Consider the following 17689-nt stretch of genomic DNA (forward strand, 5'->3'; position numbering starts at 1 on the left):
AAGAGCACAATGAGCACTTTCTATGTCTTCTTTGTATTTCTCACGTTTACACACTCTCATCTGTCTGTACAGGTGAGAATGAAGACGTTCCATTGTTTCTGTGTGTATGTGTGTGCATTCGGAGAGAGAGAGAGATGACGTCATCATGTACATAAATCTTGATGGAGTGATGATGAGAGAATAAGATGTCAAAATGTGATGGATGACACGTCGTCAAGGGTCTGAGGCATGAGATTGTGCAACGTGTGGAATGCGCGGCAAATCAATGTGGGTCAAATGGATAACAACAAGTTACAAATGGATTTCGTTTATCAATGTGTTAGAATACAGTACGTACACTATTTGAAACTGTATTTGTCATTAAGAAACCAGAACCATAATCAATTTTTCTCTTAGTTATATGATAAAATAAAGGCGAAGTTACATTAGGCTGGAATGCAAAATTTTGTAAAAGTTACGAACTTGTTCTAGAATGTGCTTCCGTGTGAAAAAAAATCAATTTCCTAGGATAGGTTTTCTGGATCGAACTGCATTGTTTTCAAAAAAAAAAATTCAGAAAACATTTTCTATTGCACCAAAAGATCATCGAATTAAAAATGCATTGTACAGGGTGAATTAAGTTCTTAAGAAGTTATCCACTATTTAAAAATAGAGTATCGTCCGTGAATCTTTAATCTAAATTCACTTATAATACTCCAACATGTCCTAATATCATAATAAAATACTCCAAATTTTTAGATTCACAATTTTTCAGTGAGAATTTTGGTAAATTGCCAAATTCTCCAAAAAAGTGGTCTTTTGAAGATCATTTCTGCAGGTTCGAACTTGTAGATGGTTAAAATACGAACAATTGGAACGCAATTAGAATATAAAACTGGTAGAATTTTTTAGTTAGGTTTCTTCGCTTTTTGAATGAAAATAGAATAATGTCAACTAGATTTTGAAAAGTTTTAATATTATATAGGAGCGGTTTTACGCGATTTCCCTACTGACACAACCTTTAAGAAGCATTCTTTTTAAACTTTTTTAAAATCCAGATGCTCCTAAGCAAATTTCAAGCTTTACTCACAATCAGAACGTTCTTACATCTTCTTCGTTTTTTTGCAACATGATAATATGTAATATATGGTCTGCCCTGCTTCAGTTAATTACATATTTGAATCTTGCACAATATTCAAAACACCGTATTCATCCCCGCTCGACCCCTTCCTCAATCATCCCAAAATTCAAATTTCCCTCCCACTCGTCGACCCTCATTTGTGCATCTCTCTATCCACCGTCTGTTGTCTCTTCTACTTCATATAATCCCTCAGAGTCCGCCTGTCCAACAGACCTCCCAATCGTCCCAAGAGCCTGATGTGGGCGGGGTTTGGCAGTGAGCCAAGTCTTCTGGTCATCCTGCACACAGTGCGCGTCCAGTTGACAGGGATGTTGTTCATTGCGTATGCACACGTTGTGATGAGTACGGTGACCTCTTTTCTTGTCTCTTGTCTCTATTTTTCTTTGCAATTTCTGATGTTTTAGTTTTTATTTGAACTGTTGCAAATTCTCTTGAACCATATTATTTTCAATTTTAAATTTCAGAAACTTCATAACTCATTTCATCATGTCCACCGAGCAAGATATCAAGACAGAGGAACAAATTCCACTGACATACGCTGCAGTCGCCGCACCAACAGTCCAGACAGAAGGAGAAGCTGTTGTTGCTCCAGAAGAGCCAAAGCCAAAGAAGAACTGGTTCACATTCGGAAAGAAGAAGGCTGCTCCAACTGATGAGACCAATATTGAAGAAGGTGGAGCACCGGGAGATGAGCCAGTGAAGGAGAAGAAAGAGAAGAAGTGCTGGTGGAGTAGATGCCAAAAAGGAGAAGGCGAGCAAAAGGTAAGGTTTAATATCTTCGAAGCTTTCATTTGCTATTGCTACTTTTGCACCTTGATGGAAAAATTTTCCGTTTGATAGTTTACTATAGTTTAATCAAAATATTTATTCATACTTTAATTTTCCAGGAAGAGAACATCGCTATCGGAGTCGATCTCGTCAATCGTGACGCCAACTCGATGAACAACCATGTCCAACTCAACTTTGAAGACATTTTCGGAGAAGCCGACTCACAGCACTCATGGGATTGCGTGTGGCGTCTGAATCATACCGTATTCACTGCCGTCCGGCTCTTCATCTATCGTCTTGTCTCACTCTTGGCTCTTCCATTCACAATCATCTTTGCCATCTTCTTCGGACTTCTCGCATCGATCAACGTCTTCATCATTGTTCCACTTGGAAAACTTCTCTCGATTCCAGGAACTCTTCTCGCCAAGCTCTGGAACTGGTTGATTCATGCCATCTTTGATCCAATTGCCAGTGCTGTTGGACTAATCTTCTCCAATTTCAACATCAGAAAATACGGAATCAATCAAGAAACTACTGCTCCATGCGTCTAAATTTATTTAATTTATCTCAAATTCATTTTACTTTTTTTGTTGTATATTCTCATCCCTCAAAGAGTGGTAATAACGATCCGGAGTGCAAAAAATAAAATTTGAAAGCAAAATCGTTCCATATCCCAACATAAAATTCAAATTAAATCCCTTAATGTAAACGAACGAATGTGACAATCTCTAGTCTATTCAAATATATACTCATTCTCTATTGTTTTACTTTTGGAACCCACTAGGATAGTGCTAAGTGCAATTGGATACCTATAGAGGATGTTTGGCAGGGATATACACACATTGCGAGACATGTAGAAAAGGATATACACATTTGTATGACATCCCAGGGTTACTGTAGTTGGTATTAAAAGTTGCGATTATTCCATGAGCTCGCGTTTGCGGAAACAATAAGCTTGTTAATAAATTTCTCCGATGAAAAATTATTTCGCTTCATCGCTCGGAGTACTGTAATTTCCAACGAAATTTTCAAGTTTGTTTTTAAATAATTATTTAAAAACATAATTATTAATAATGTTTTTTCGATGAAAGTGTATATATTTACAGTGTAACATTAAAAAACTTGAGTTTCATTGTTGGAGTAAAAATCTAAAAATTTCGTGTTGGGGTAAAAAAGGTGGAAAGCGTTCAAATCAAACAATTTTCGTCTTTACACCTGGCTGGTGAAACCTCATTAGTACCAATTCATAAAGGATCTGATAATCCTCTTTTCTATCCTTCTAGTGTGAGCTGTGTGCTCTTTCATCCAGTAACCAATTGCATACAAAGGTAGGTCCTCTCTACATTCTACCCAATTATCATTCAAATGTGGTCCTTGTGGTAGTCCCGGTCTTGTTGGATATGTTGGGAGGGAATGTGCTTCAGGGCGGGTACATTGCGCCATCAGAATGGTCCGATTGCGTAGAAAGAGTGCTCTTATATGAAAATGGCAAGTACACACAAAGTGGGAAAATGAAAATGTTGAAAGAGTTGACATCTAGGTGTTTATAAATTACAATATCTACTAGTAAGTGTATTAGTGTACTATCAAATTTCTAAAGAGTTGAAGAATTCTCATATATCATATTAAAGTTGCATTGTCAAAATTCGGCTAATCGTATTTGCAATCTTCTATTCTCTAGTGACCTCTTAGCCATTGAGATCAGGACCACACGATGAGAAGCTATAAAAAGAAGTCAGAAGGGGATGGAGTGTAATTAAAACATGTGATAAATAATTTAGAATATTTTGCCAAATGACAGAATTATTCATTTAATTGGATTTTCTTCCGCCTGCTGTTATGGCCAATGGAAGACTTTAAGCTGAAATTAAACACTAAACAGGATAAAAATAAAAAGTAGAGGTTAAAGTATGAGAACAGATGGGAAAATACAATAAAAATGGGTATTAGAATGGGAACAACAAGAACAACGAAATATGCACAAAGTTATTTGAATCCTGACATCATTGTGTTTATTACTTGTGATGCTTTGGCTTGAGATACTCCGGATGGATTGTTATTTACTATCTGGAAAATTAGCTTTTGGACAACTTTAGAGCAAACTTTGACATGAGCAACGATTTTTCTGAAGTAAAAAGTTTCACACTAAATATTCTAATCATAAAAAGACAACCAAGATAATGAAAATATTTTCAACTTTATAATGGATAATATGTATTTGAATCAATTTTTAAATTCGAGATTGAGTCATAAATTTTCAATGCTTACCTGAGTCAGTGCACTAACGAACGCTGATTTATGTGCTGGAGTCATTTGTGCCAAAATAGTTTTCCGATTTTCAAACATTTGACGGAATGTTGGATCCAATAACGACGAAGCCGTTGTAGTACGTGGATTCTTGCGATCCTTCTTTCTTCGCAGCTTTCGTCTTTTTCTCGCATCAACAGGCCCATCGAAATCTTCTTCAGAAGATGATGATGTTGAATCCGAAGAGTCTGATGTAGCTGGCTTTTTCTTTTTGCTTTTACTCGCTTGCTGTTTCTCTTCATCTGAATCTATTTCACCTTCATCAAGAATACGTTTAACAGCTGCAAGAGTCGGAGAAGGTTCCACTGTTTCTATTGCAACTTCCGAATTTCCATTTACAGCGGTTTCATTATCAATTTCTCCTTCATCAATTATCGCTCCTCTTGCCATAATTCTCTGTTTAATATCGGCTTTTCGGTTTGAACTCTTCTCATTTCTCCATTTCTTCCATTCTTCTTGACTCATTCCTTCGACAATTCTCGCCTGTCTCATTTGTTTCTTCGATAATCCACCATTTCCAATCTTCTTTGAACCATCATCGTTGGCTCGAACAACTCCACTTGCCTTGGTTTTTGTTATACGAGCCCACGAATCAAAGCTTAACGCTTCACCACCGATAGTAACATTTCCATCATCATCTGAATCCATATCAACATCTCCTGTTTCGACGATGAGGCGATCACGATTCGCGTTAAGGAATGCAGCAACACCCATTTGTTTACGAGCGGCTCGTTGGCGTTTTTCTGCTCTGAAACGATAAAAAATATTAAATAAGTTGTTATTTTATACCACTGCACAGTTTTAATGCACAAGAGTGGTTTAACGATTTTGTTTTAGATGATAGAATATAACTAGTAATTACAGAATTTCAGAAACTATTTTTGTTTTCAATTTTGATTGTCTCTCGCATCAACATTTTTTTTCTCAATTTGAAAGAAATTTCTAAATTATTATCGCGTAAATAAATAACCTAGTTTTGGAATTTTTCGCGGTTTTGTACTCAAAGTATCAGTTTTCTTGATTTTTTTTCTTTGAAATTTAATTTGTAATTTGTAATTTTTCAGTTATATTCGGGATTACAGTCCATTGTTTATCATTTAAAGCAAAATCATCAAACGACTTAACAACTTTTTAAACTTTGATCAGAGTGAATTTCAAAAAAAAAAAACTAAAACACTAACCCCTTACTAGTTGATTCCGTTTTTTGTTCTTCAACAACTGGCTGATAGGCGACAGTCTCCATTGGTACAAATGAAGGCCTCTCGTACGTTTGCTCATTTAGAATTTCAATTTTCCATACTCTCAGCAGTCCTTCCAAATGTTCTCGCATCCAATGCATTTCCGTTCGATTCAAATGTTTTTGGAGAACACTTCCCATCGCTGGCTTCAAAATTGAATCAGGAACTCCATTATATTCAGATGATACTGTGTCACAGAGCTCATAAAGCTCATTTTTTTCGTTTATTTCAGCGAAATTCAGTTTTCGTTCATCGATGATCTCGAGAAGACGATTCGAAATTACATCTTCGTCAATTTCCGGTGCGAGAGTTTGTCCCACATTTTCAGAAATATATGATTGTTTGAGAGGTTTTTTAGCGGAAGTTGATTGTTGAATATCATCCATTTTTGAATATAAAGAATATTCTCGCGGGCTCAATAGTCTGAAAATAATATTGGAATGATTTTAAGATTTAATCAATGAAAATAAACATACGTTACTGTACATTCATTATCTTCATCACTCATCGAAAACTTCGATGGTCCAGCCAAAACTTTCTCTGCGGTTTCTTTATCGGACAGTAAAACTTCTACTTGGAATAATCCATTTGAAGATGGCATGGGAAGAGTTTGAAAATGAATTGGAGTTTTTCCTTCGAAAAAATATGAAATCATATGATCATCAATTGATTTTGGAGCATCGAGAAGAAAAACTAGTCGAGTATCATTAGAAATATCAAAGAATTGACGAGAAGACTGGAATGTTTCGACGGAAACTGAAATCTCGCAATATTAATTTGAAGAATTTAGTTTTTAAAAAACTTACAAAACTGTGGATCAACAAGAGCTTCTGGTCGTATTCCGTCGATTATCATCTTTTGAATTGTTGAATAAGCTTCACGTGCACCAGCTACTGTCGAAAACACAAATTCCACTTTTCCATATTTTATTTGCTGAAATATTCTAGAAGGTTGATACATTTAATAACGCTGTCAAATTACCTTTTCATCTGTATCTTCTGGTCGTGAAAATGAAACATCAAAAATGACACATCGATTGAGTAACATTTGAAACTAAAAATATCCATTTGTCAACATATAAATGACAAAAAGTTTGATGATACCTGTCGATTTCTAAGCCAACCTCCAGGATGTTTCAAATTCTGTACAACAATTGTTCGAAGCGATTTATCATTGATTTTGTCCTCTGCAACATTTTCAACAGAATCAAACGCGTCTGACTGAGTATCCACGTTTTCGTATTCCTTCACCGGGTTCAGTTCGATCATTTTGTTCACTAAAATATTGATTTTTCAAATGATAACCAAACGAATTAACAAAAACTGATCAGTATTTAAGAATTAACGAAAATGGTTAGATAAATGGAGTTTTCTAGGCCACATGAACACAGCCAGGCAATTGCAACGGCGCGAATTTCGAAATAGAACAACGAGAGAAAGAGAGACAAAAACAAAAAGTTTTATAGGAAGCTTCTGCAGTGTAAGTTATCCGATTCAGATTTTAATTTTGAACAGTTTTAATTTTAAAAGCTCTCAATATCATTAAAAAAGCAACATTTGCTATTAGATTTGCCAACAAACTTGGAACTTCGAAAACGTCTGGGAGACTTAAAAGATGTATCTAGAAAACAATTACTGTTTCACTTTTTTTTACACCTGATCTTAAAAATGCCAATTGATGATCTATTTAAATGAAAAACGTTTGTGAACCGAAAATTAATGAAAAATAGCTATTACAATTTTACAGAAAATAATAAAATAAATTTAAAAGAAAAATTCAAAGGAAAAAACATTCTGTGACTTACCGTCGTGGTGCCGGTACTTTATTGTGTACCGTACTCCTGTTGTTTACCATTTAGTGCATTTGTGCGTATGTATGTTTACACACAAATTGTACACCGTAATCGGGCGCGAAAGTATTCGAATTTCGAAAATTCTACATTGCTCATTCAAATATTTTTTCAGCGCGGAACCTTCGAAATCCGTCCGATTTTTACCGGGGTTTTCACCGGAAATCGGATGGAAAAATGAATCATCTCAACGAAAACACCCAATACACTAATAAAAGTGATATTGTGTCGGCCGAAATACTCGTTTTAGACTTGATCCTCAAAGGATCAACTAGTTGTGAGTTTTTGAAGTTTTTTTAAAAGTTGATGGATCATTAAAACATAATTTCAGATAAATACGTCGTGTGCCATCAAAAAAACCTTTTCGAATCAACGATTCCATTGGTTTCACTGAAAGAATTCGGACGGAATGGACTTCAATTCGGCACTGTTCTCAACGGAAGTTTCAGTTTTGAGTGGGTTAAAAAAAAGGAATAAAAAATAATTTATGAGGCAACTAAAATTAATCATTTTCAGCTCATCTAAAAAACAAATTCATGTAAAATCAGTAAAGTGCATATACATGCTCCCAAAAGCTACACCTGGCAACAAATGGGCTCAGTTGAAACTTGAATTTGATGAAAAGTTGAAGAGAAATGTACTGGCATGCTCAGCTCTCACTACTGGTTGTTTAACATATCTGGATAAAGATTACACCTCTCCGTCAATTTTCAATGATATGTTGGGACTTATTGCCGACTGTGAACTACAACCAAAACTTCCAAAACGAGAAATTGGTAAGAGAATTCTGAAAATATTATTAATTTTTCAAATCTCAATATTTCAGGTCGCCTTTTATGCACTGTCATAGCAGTTCAATGCCCTACCGAGAAGATCTGGAAATTTCGAATTGAGACTGTCAAGAAATTCGATAAAATTGTTTCCTTGGCGATGTCTGCAAATGTTTCCGTTGATGAACATTTTGGTCTCGTGACAAGAGAGGAATGTGAGGAGAAACGTGATTTGAGGCTTGTGTCGAGTCGAGACTTTCCAAGAGATGTTCGAATTTTCAGAAGGTAAGCCTATTTGAAATTTTCTAATCGTCGTATAATCTTTAAAAAAATACTAAATATTTAGTGGGTCACACTGTTGTGAAAGCATTGAATCAGGGCACCGCCGTCCACATCATCATCAGTCGAAATGTATGAATACATGTGTTGGAGGTAACGTAAACACAAATATTTGAAGTTTAATTGTTTTTTTTGTTTTTAGAAGTAAGGCTTATCGGAAAGTGTATGGCATTCCGTATGAAGCGGTGTCACGGAATGAATGCAACTCAACCAGTTCCATTAGATTCTCTCTTGTCGCCCGTCATACCTTCAGCATCATCTACAACAATCAAATCTGCGAATTATTCACCATTTATTCCAACAACTACAACAGGTGGTCACGTTGACTATGGATCGATGCGTAACAACGTTTCTCAACTACAAGTGAATGTTCAGAGTGGATTCGTAGAAGTTGTGACAATTGCCGAATATTCTGGATACACGGATCACGATGGCCGTCCTCTTCTTTGGAGTCATGATGTGGAGTTTGTTGTGGATATCAGTGGAATGTTTCACGATCAGAACTTGAGTCTCGGATTGTATGAGATTAAAGTTGTCAGATTTCATCGATCGAATGTTTTTGCTAAATGGAGATTGGCTAGAAAGAATCCGATTTTGAAAGCAATGCGGAGTAAGAAAATAACCAAAAAGTGTAACCTGTAAATTCATTAATTTTATCTTTCAGCTCGATTTCATTCACAAAGTGCACACTCTATCAACTTGGCTACAATGGGTGTTAGTGATATATCGCTGAACGAAGACGGAATATGTGAGCAAGAGCAACGACCAAGAAGACGATTACTCTCATTCTCTAGATTTGGAAGCTCGGCGCAGGTAGACACTTTCTGTCAATTTCTGAAATGTGCTTCGATTTTCAGAGCTGCTGCCTTCCACGTACCGACTCACTCGACAAGGTTGGCCTCTACGATGCTCTCGTCAGAAATGAAAAGACAAGCATTTCGAGTACGACCAGCTCAGCAACTGTCAAAACTTTTCCAAAAGCCAATACTCCATTGGGAACTAAACGACTTAATTATTCACGATCAGTTTCGATGTCTAATAAGGTTAATATATTTCCTAAAATAATTACTATCAAAACAAAAACAATTATTTTATAGCCAATCGAATTGGATGATGATCTAATGTGGAGACATCATGACACATCAGTTCTCAAAATCGTCGAAGATGAAGATGAATCCGTTCTTCCTAAACTAAGCCTCAGCGTAGACTACGATGAGAATTCGAATGTCTTCTGAATAACCGAAACTCGATTTTCCTCAATTTGCCCAACCAAAAATAATTGTTTTACCCAAATATTCCATCACTGTTCAAAATCAATTGATAAGTTTTTAATGCTCATAGATAATTTCCATAGTGCTTCGGTTCCCTAATATTTTAATCAGTATCCCCGTTTTCTACAAATCCCGATTATCTTTCTGTACATATCACTCAATTCAGTAGTTCAAATCGCTTTTAGAAAAAAACCTTCAAAGGAAATCTGAAGTAGTTCTTGTATTGGAAATTTTTGAAAAACAATTCACATAGATTTTCTGTTCATTTCTAAACATTTCAACTTTGACCATTTCAGATCTTTTCATGTCGTAAGCGATTATTAACTTTTTTATAATCCAGAAAATAGAATCCCATCCCTTTTTATATGCATTAGATTCAATTCGCCTTTATTTAATTTCAATTCACTGTACTATTTTCTCGAATTCTGTTTTGTTCTTTCCCGAATAGAACCAATTCAACACTCGCTTTTCCTCTTGCATTTCGGTGCCGTTTTTTCCCAATCTCCTTTCAAATTATTGAAATATATGTCCGTTTCCTTGACCGCTTCCAAATTCCGACTAATTTTTGCTTGTCGTGACGATTGTTCGGTTTCCTCATAAAGTGGAGTCGTTCGGGAAATGCAGAATAGCTGGAAAATATACGTTCTTTTACAGATTTCATTTTTCAGGAGTTAAGTTTCACAAGAAAGATTTGGGTTGACTATTAATTTTTTAAAAATGGTAGATTTATAAAAAAATTAAGTAGTTCAATATTTGATTCTGACTCACCAGTCTAATATAAGTAATCAATTGTCTTTGGAATTGTTCATCATAATAAAACATTGCCGCAGGAAAACCAATTCCATATCTGAAAAATTTACTTCAATGAACTTTTCGATCCTCCCGAAACACGTACAAAATGGCCGCATAATTGAATCCAATCAGAATCCAATTCATCGAAGAATCGTGCTCATCACTGCTCATTCTGATCAAGAAAACACCACAGATTACAGAGAATAATATTATGGAAATAATGCCACGTTTAAACAACTGAAAGCGTCAGGATGAACTGTGGATTAACAACTAGAGACTTACATAGGCCGTTTTCAAGTTTTCAACAATTTGGTATCTTTCCGAAAGCGAATATGTTACTGATTTCCTTGTTGAGAACTTCTTTTGCACAAACTTTTTCGAATTATATCTTTCGTTCAAGAGGCATATCTGAAAATAAAGTTTTGCCAATTTCAAATATTCTAAAAATTCTGTCACAATTTTTGGTATTTTTCAGTAGATAGTCTAATTATACCCTCATATTTATAGGCAAATGCCCCGGTTATTTCACATGGTTATTTGAGCATCCAAGTAACTAATAACACATATAAAAAATGTTAAATTTCTTACCACAAATGCCAATAGGTTGATAGATACCAAGCAGGATACGTGAATGTAAGTAGGTATGATTTCTGGAAGACTATTATTTAATTACTCACTATCACCTCTATCGTAATTTTGGAAGTCGGGAAACAAATTTCTTTCTAAGATTTTCATACCTTAAATTATAATTATTTTTATTTGATTGTGATAAGAGTTCAAACCAGCACAACTTCTCGAACTTTCTCCAATGGTCCAAGTTTTTTGAAAGTTTAGCAATTTACCAAAACTTGGACAAAAAATGTTGAAAGATCCAAAATATTTTGGAGTGTTTTTAGTTATTATATTTTTTCATGCTGGATTATTCTATAATTTGACTAAGTTCCCACTGACGATGCACCATATTTATAAAGGCTACCATTTTTAATTCAATTTTCTAAATACCAAATTCTTCAACACGGTATCAAGTTTGACCACGGAAATGGGAAATTTCCAACTTCTCTATTATTTAAGTGAAAATCAGTTTTACCCATACTGAAATTTAACTATATCATTTTCGTAACTCTCAACCATGCTTTTGATGATCTCAAAACCCTCCCAAATATTTTTGGAAAGTCCATTTATAACTTACCAAAGGCGTATGTTAATCCTATCATTAGAGACCAAAGATACAAAAATAGAGAAAGCGTATAGCCAACATAATGACGTGGTTTGTTCTCGTAGTCTAAAATACAATAAGATTGAGTTTTCAGAACTAGAGAATATATACTATGAAGTCAGAAAGAATGGTACAATTTTCGCATTTTAAAAGTATTTGGTTATTAATCATCAAAATGTATTTCTGCCCAAATGATCCACTTTTTCAATTCTTAAAAACGTACCTCCAATGTGAATAGAAGCATACAATCTCTCCATCATGACAAACGGGGAAAAATAGAGAGCAGTGAATATCAAGCAATTCCTACTGAATGTAACAAAAATGAAAAACCAATTTGATTTTAAACCGCCTGGAAATATTTCATTTTACTTGAAAATCTCATCCCTGAAATATTCTTACTTTCATCGTCAATTCCATATTGAAAATAAATTTGAAATAGGCGGCATGCCATCGAGAAGAAATATTGAGCAACTAGATTTTTTAAAAGCCATGTTAAATTTGGATGATATTGACTGTTAGTGCAAAGAACAAAAAAGAATACACCACATTCCAGATAACTGAAATTAATCTAATTATTATTGATACTTTTTTGCCAAATAAAAGTCACTTTACAATATTTGTGAATTTACACTTAATTTCTGGCAAGTTTTGTTCGCTTTGTAGGCTTTATCGGATCTGAGTGGGAGACTCGCTAAAAATTTAAATTTGTGGTTTTCAGACCATTTTTGCCAATACTATTTTAATTCTTATTTCTGTGTGTTTTAATTTCTTTTCCATTACTGTTTCTTGCTCAATGTTTTTTATTATTCACAATTGGTGTATTTAAAATTTTTCCCTTTTCTGTTTATCTCTCGAGAATTCTGAAACTTCGTGATGTTTTCCAATTATCAGAACTATAAAAATTAATATCAAATTCTGAGAATACAAACATGTGTTTGTCAAAATTGTTTATAACGTCACAACAAGTTCTCAAATTTGAAAACCACTATTAGAAAATTATGTAGATTTGCAGCTACTCGTGGTTAAATCATAGATCTTCTTCCCTCTTCTCACTAGAAATTAATTTGCATAGATTCAAATTAGAACTTAAGAAAACTTCCCTGTTGAGAGGAAGGTCCTAGCGAAGATTAGTTGGAAGTCCCTTTATAGATTAAAACCCATGTTTATACTAGTTAATGAAACAGGATTTTAATCTTATAGATTATTTTTAAAAGATGATAGGAATCACATCATGTATCCGGGAGATTAAGTTTACATCTTTAAAATCTTTACTTATTGAGAGATTCCAATAAAGGCGTTTGGTAAATTTTGTTCTGTAGACGTTCATATAGGTCACCCATTGCAGATATAAACGTTGTATGTGCTTTTATCTCGCCTGCCTACATACCTGTCTCCCTACATATTGTCTGAATTTTGATGGGAACTCCGTTGCTTGATGTCTTTCATTTTAATTTCTTTGTTCTAGAACTGGCAAACCAAACGTCCGGTTTTTGAATGAAATTTTGCCAGTTTTCTTTGCGCGTTCCGGACTGTCAGATTTTGAATAAAATTTAGTTTTACCAGAAATGTACAAAATAAAATCAGGTAACACAAAACCAGGCTTGTATGTTTAAAATTTACGGAAATGTGATGTTTCTCTTTTTCATAAATATATAAGTTGGAAGATCTATGAATTTTCTATAAGATTTATGCATTTTCCAACTACTTGGTCTTGTCTCAAAAAGAAAAGATAGTGTATTTACGGTATGTACAATTATTTATAGAGGAACACAAGCTCCCCATCGCAATCAAATTTCCAAGAACACTAAGTTTTTAATGAACTTTTCTCGAGAAAACATGTTTTTTCTCACAAAAACTCATTACTATTTCAGTTTCATTTTTGTTCGTTTCATTTTTCCAAAAAAACTTTTATAATTTATAAAACTAACCTCCAAAGTAGAAGAACGGTTTCCAAAATGTACAAATTATCAATCAAATCTGAAGACATGTCCAAGTTGGAGGCAGTACGATTAATAAGTGAAAATAAAATCATATCAGCCGCCGATCTGGGTAACACAATTTGTGTGCTTGAATCAAGGAGCATTCAATTCTATAATTGTTTTTACAAATACTTTTTTTGAAACAGAACAAAACATTTATTTATAATGTATAGAAATTGGAATATTGGGTGGTATTAAACGTTGAGCAGAAAGGAGGATATAGGAAGAGAGTGAGGGGGTCGCTGAAAATATGAAAAAATGGGAGGAGCTTAGAAATGATGATTCTATGTCTGTGTGTGTGCACCGTGGTGCGAGAAGTTTTGAATCATTGATTAATTATGGAAAAAAAGAAAAATAAAAGGATGTAGGAAATGATGATGAGGGCAGAATTTATAATTTCATGGGGGTCCCCTTTTTCTCTAATTAAAATTTTTATTTTTCTTTTTGAACATATGTGATGTGTCTTGAACGGTAGAATAAAACTTGCACTTTATATGAAAAATAGCTTCAAATTAGAATAAATTTATGTTACTCATTTCAATTGGGAGCCTCTCATAGAGTTGTTCTTTAAATTTAAATTTATTCAATTTTAATCTCAAAATCAAGAAACGAAAAAAGATAATCTCTAACACTGACGATAGGCAATAGGCACAAAAAAATTGACTGAAACATTTGGAAATTGAAACACTGGTTTGCGGTTCCTATAAATTTCATTTTCTAAAACATATGTTTTGGAATGAAAGCATTGAATGATTTTTCTAATGAATGATGAATATAAAGAATGGGTGAAAGGGTAAAAAATTTGAATTATTCGGAAATTTTAAGAATTCAATTGATCGATTTCAGAAGTTATCTCGTGGTTAGTATCTATGGAATTATGATTGTTATTTCGTGTTAGCTGTGAAATTCGAAAATAATGAATATGTTCGCAGTTATAAATAAAGGAATATGACGAGAAATTAAATGATAACAACATGCTATTAAACGGTCTGAGAATATGATCATCTAAAATCAGAAAAATAAAGGAGATCGGATAATCAAAACAGAAAGGCAATATCTCGGCAGATAATTCGGGGAATGGGACAAAAATTCCAATTAATTTTGAAAACAATATGAAAGATCTGAAATAAAGCTGGAACACGGCTGAAAGAATAATTTACGTTAGAAATTTCAAACCATGACTGGCAGACTTCACTTCATTTTGCTCTCTAAACTTTCCGATCGAAAACTAATGAAAATTGGGGCATATTACGTTGCGTAAACTGATTAATTTTGAAAATTGTACCAGGTGATCTCTTAAAATATCAAAAAACTTATATATGCAGAGGTGAGCCTGATCTAAGAATTTCAGAGCTGTCGAGATTTAACCAACAGACCAAATATTTTTAAAAAATAACAAAGAAGAAACCTCACAATATTTCATATGATATTTCTTGTAATCAGATAAAATAAGATTTTTTCTAGAAGATCTTTTGAAATATTTTGAAAAATAAAAAACAATTATTTTCATTGCCATTTTGTTATTCCTAATTAGATATTTCAGTTAGGGGACAATTTTCCAAAGTCGAGTAACTTGAAAAAAAAGGCATGAGACAGGCATGAAAATTACAAAGTTGACGAAGCTTGCTTTCAAACAATATTAATCTTATAAAAAACGCAACCAACAAGCTACTTTATAAACAAATATAATTGGCCAAGTGGAATGTAATAACTTCAATTTCTGATATTCTCTATTATGTAAGAAGAAAACACCAACAGTTTTAGGAAGGAAGAATTCTGAAGAAGAAGAAGACAAATATATAGAATATCTGTAAAATTATTCTGAATAGGCCAACACATTTGCAAGATGATCACATGTTGTCTGGAGTAAAATTGTAGTGTAATTAAATAGAAGGGTTGTGACCTAATTAAAAAGTGAATACATTGGTCTCTTAAAATTCTGACAATTTGTATTTTGATGAACGAGAAACCGAAAAAAAGACGACTATTTTATTCTCATTTTCTTGTATTGCTCCAACTTCTTGATGCAATTACTCGGCAAACATCCTCCTGACATGGCGAAATTTATTTTTTCATCGTCCTTTTTTCCTGCACAAGCGGGTCTCTCAGACGGAATTAATCGGGAAAAGTAGAATCAGGGAACTACGTGACTTTTTGAACACACACAAAAGTTTCCCGACTCTGAAATTTTAATTATTCATTTCTAGCTGCATCCGTGCATCCGCCAGAGATCTTTTCGATATTCACAAAAATTGAAAAAAAATTTTGTGTGGGCTTTCACAACGGGAAATTTTCGAAGATCTTATTTTCACGAAAAATTGCATTGCGCTTCCATAATGGATAGGCTCGCCGTAATTGCCTGCTTATCGCCTGAGTTCTGCTTGCTCACATGGGTTGCGTGTTGGTACGAGGCAGGCTTAGTTCTCTTTGAAGGTAGGATTTTTTGCGTCTATGGGTTGTCGCATTTCTAAATACTATAATGACATGCAACTTCCCTACAACTATTCTTGAATTTATATCCATCTGACTATATTTGTCCTGACTTCGTCAGTGGTGTACAAAATTTTGTACTCGAGGAACTAGATGGTCCAATTGAACTTATTCTGAATAATAAATATTGTAGATTGAAATAAATTATTTTATTGTAACAAATCTGGCTTGAAAAAATTCATTAAAAATTGGTCTTAATAATCTGAACATACAACTGCGATATTAAGCTTTAGAAGGAAATGAGATGATGCACCAATTGGCAGGGAAAGACAGAATGAGTAATAACAAATGGATTATAAGAAGGAAAATTGGATTAAAAAGAGATAAGGTAAAATGAGCTGTGGTTTTTTCTTTATAAAAAAGCAAATGTTTGAAAGGGTCTGAGCAAAAAAGTGTCTAAAAAGTGAAAATAAAATGATAACAAAAATTGGGTGATTTATCAAAAATTGGGTGATATCAACATCAATTTATAATTCATACAAATATTATATTTTCACGTTTTGGCTATGAAAACCAATATTAGCAGAATGAGTAGGACTATACTTTGATCTAAACATGCGATTATCTAAACTTGGAATTATAAAGTTATTTAACAACTGAAAATAAATTTAAAAAAAACAGCTATTAATAAAAAGAACACCATTTATTTAATGTAAACACTTAATTTCTTTTGATGGAATGTCCAGTCTAAATATTGAGTGTTTCCGACATGCTTCAAAATTGTATTAATTAAACTTCAAGATCAAATGCCTAGCATGGTCTAAAACTACCAAATTTCGTAATGAGACATTCTGAAATTTTTTCAAAAAAAAAGTTATGGTCGCTGAAAGTTTTGGAAAAAAAATTTTTAAGCTAAAATCTCAAATTTTGGCAATTTATCGGTGTCGCAGTTGTTTGGAGTTTAATTTTTATTTTATTATTATCTTTCAATGTATGTCTTCGCAATTTATTACATGTTATTTCGTTAATTGAGAAGTTTATTCGGTCGATGCGGGCACAAATATCAATTTTAAAACTTTTTTTGAAAAATTTTCAGAAGGTGTCATTACGAAATTAGGTAGTTTTGGACAATGTTGGGTCTAAAAAAACAAAGTTTGAAATTTCGGTCCTCCACCTATAAGAGTTTTGTGATGACTTTCAAAGATTATCGTTCAATTTTTTTAAAATCCGATTGTAGTGACTACCTTCCGGAAATGAAAAATAATTGTGTGAGCCTACACATGAGGTTGTCATTATGTCTGAAAAAAGCTCCTTCTATTCTGTAAATACTTATCATTTTTTGAGCAATTAGATTCAAGTAGATTCGTGAAACAAATGTCAACCAATGACGACTGTTGAAGGCAGAGAAGCTTCATATTGGGAGAGAAAACTCCGTGATAGAAATAGCACCCTTAAATGGAAAAAATTAGGAAGTCACGCAAACCGGTTTTATTATGGTCTGTGTGACAGGAGAAAACCCTGGTAAGTTAGAAAACACGCTTCTGAATAATCAACGTACGGTGAAAAGCAGAAGCTTATCTATAAACTGTGGTTTACTTTCAAAGGTCGAT

The 17689-nt window shown here is 33.7% G+C and overlaps 4 protein-coding genes and 3 non-coding genes across 8 annotated transcripts; 2 read left to right on the forward strand and 5 right to left on the reverse strand.

Moving 5' to 3' along the window:
• Positions 1-1584: 1584 nt before the first annotated feature.
• Positions 1585-2634, forward strand: cav-1 (the record flags this gene model as incomplete). 2 transcript variants are annotated; one of them, NM_001268492.4, is made up of 2 exons in its annotated part: positions 1585-1882; positions 2008-2634. In NM_001268492.4, 2 exons carry the CDS (start codon positions 1607-1609, stop codon positions 2437-2439), a joined length of 708 nt encoding a protein of 235 aa, NP_001255421.1. The 2 variants fall into 2 exon arrangements, with proteins under 2 accessions (NP_001255421.1, NP_001255422.1); NM_001268493.3 differs by lacking the exon at positions 1585-1882 and having other exon boundaries at positions 2059-2439.
• A 1045-nt stretch (positions 2635-3679) lies between these two features.
• Positions 3680-6709, reverse strand: sna-2 (Small Nuclear RNA (snRNA) Associated protein). Its single transcript, NM_069343.7, has 7 exons — positions 6537-6709; positions 6415-6486; positions 6240-6366; positions 5910-6189; positions 5377-5856; positions 4157-4943; positions 3680-3955 (listed from the first exon to the last, which is right to left on the reverse strand). Exons 1-7 carry the CDS (start codon positions 6699-6701, stop codon positions 3875-3877), a joined length of 1992 nt encoding a protein of 663 aa, NP_501744.1. The 5' UTR covers positions 6702-6709; the 3' UTR covers positions 3680-3874.
• A 686-nt stretch (positions 6710-7395) lies between these two features.
• On the forward strand, positions 7396-10278 carry T13F2.6 (DUF4210 domain-containing protein). Its single transcript, NM_069344.8, has 9 exons — positions 7396-7559; positions 7614-7737; positions 7799-8058; positions 8109-8337; positions 8399-8484; positions 8534-9001; positions 9056-9204; positions 9249-9434; positions 9489-10278. Exons 1-9 carry the CDS (start codon positions 7460-7462, stop codon positions 9624-9626), a joined length of 1740 nt encoding a protein of 579 aa, NP_501745.1. The 5' UTR covers positions 7396-7459; the 3' UTR covers positions 9627-10278.
• On the reverse strand, positions 10030-13864 carry sre-4 (Serpentine Receptor, class E (Epsilon)). The gene is made up of 9 exons (NM_069345.6): positions 13599-13864; positions 12070-12227; positions 11894-12019; positions 11644-11736; positions 11043-11104; positions 10737-10862; positions 10558-10691; positions 10431-10509; positions 10030-10291 (listed from the first exon to the last, which is right to left on the reverse strand). Exons 1-9 carry the CDS (start codon positions 13751-13753, stop codon positions 10118-10120), a joined length of 1107 nt encoding a protein of 368 aa, NP_501746.3. The 5' UTR covers positions 13754-13864; the 3' UTR covers positions 10030-10117.
• 21ur-10119 lies at positions 13729-13749 on the reverse strand. Its single transcript, NR_056444.1, has one exon.
• Positions 13865-14377: 513 nt separating the features above from the next.
• Positions 14378-14398, reverse strand: 21ur-9485. Its single transcript, NR_056445.1, has one exon.
• Positions 14399-16671: 2273 nt separating this feature from the next.
• On the reverse strand, positions 16672-16692 carry 21ur-8989. Its single transcript, NR_056446.1, has one exon.
• Between the last annotated feature and the right edge of the window lie 997 nt (positions 16693-17689).

This window comes from Caenorhabditis elegans, chromosome IV (genome assembly GCF_000002985.6).
Source record: "Caenorhabditis elegans chromosome IV".
Taxonomy (NCBI): domain Eukaryota; kingdom Metazoa; phylum Nematoda; class Chromadorea; order Rhabditida; family Rhabditidae; genus Caenorhabditis; species Caenorhabditis elegans.

What these genes read in the sequence shown, in the direction of transcription:
- sna-2 (NM_069343.7), bottom strand. Translation starts at nt 6,701, where the DNA reads ATGATCGAACTGAACCCGGTGAAGGAATACGAAAACGTGGATACTCAG. An exon ending in GTTGGCTTAGAAATCGACAG is followed by an intron (nt 6,487 to 6,536) that starts GTATCATCAAAC and finishes GGATATTTTTAG; the next exon opens with TTTCAAATGTTACTCAATCG. An exon ending in TCGTTAGTGCACTGACTCAG is followed by an intron (nt 3,956 to 4,156) that starts GTAAGCATTGAA and finishes CTAATTTTCCAG; the next exon opens with ATAGTAAATAACAATCCATC.
- T13F2.6 (NM_069344.8), top strand. Translation starts at nt 7,460, where the DNA reads ATGAATCATCTCAACGAAAACACCCAATACACTAATAAAAGTGATATT. An exon ending in AACGGAAGTTTCAGTTTTGA is followed by an intron (nt 7,738 to 7,798) that starts GTGGGTTAAAAA and finishes AATCATTTTCAG; the next exon opens with CTCATCTAAAAAACAAATTC. An exon ending in CAGTTTCGATGTCTAATAAG is followed by an intron (nt 9,435 to 9,488) that starts GTTAATATATTT and finishes ATTATTTTATAG; the next exon opens with CCAATCGAATTGGATGATGA.
- sre-4 (NM_069345.6), bottom strand. Translation starts at nt 13,753, where the DNA reads ATGCTCCTTGATTCAAGCACACAAATTGTGTTACCCAGATCGGCGGCT. An exon ending in ATATGGAATTGACGATGAAA is followed by an intron (nt 12,020 to 12,069) that starts GTAAGAATATTT and finishes AAATATTTCCAG; the next exon opens with GCGGTTTAAAATCAAATTGG. An exon ending in TGATTACTTATATTAGACTG is followed by an intron (nt 10,292 to 10,430) that starts GTGAGTCAGAAT and finishes TATATTTTCCAG; the next exon opens with CTATTCTGCATTTCCCGAAC.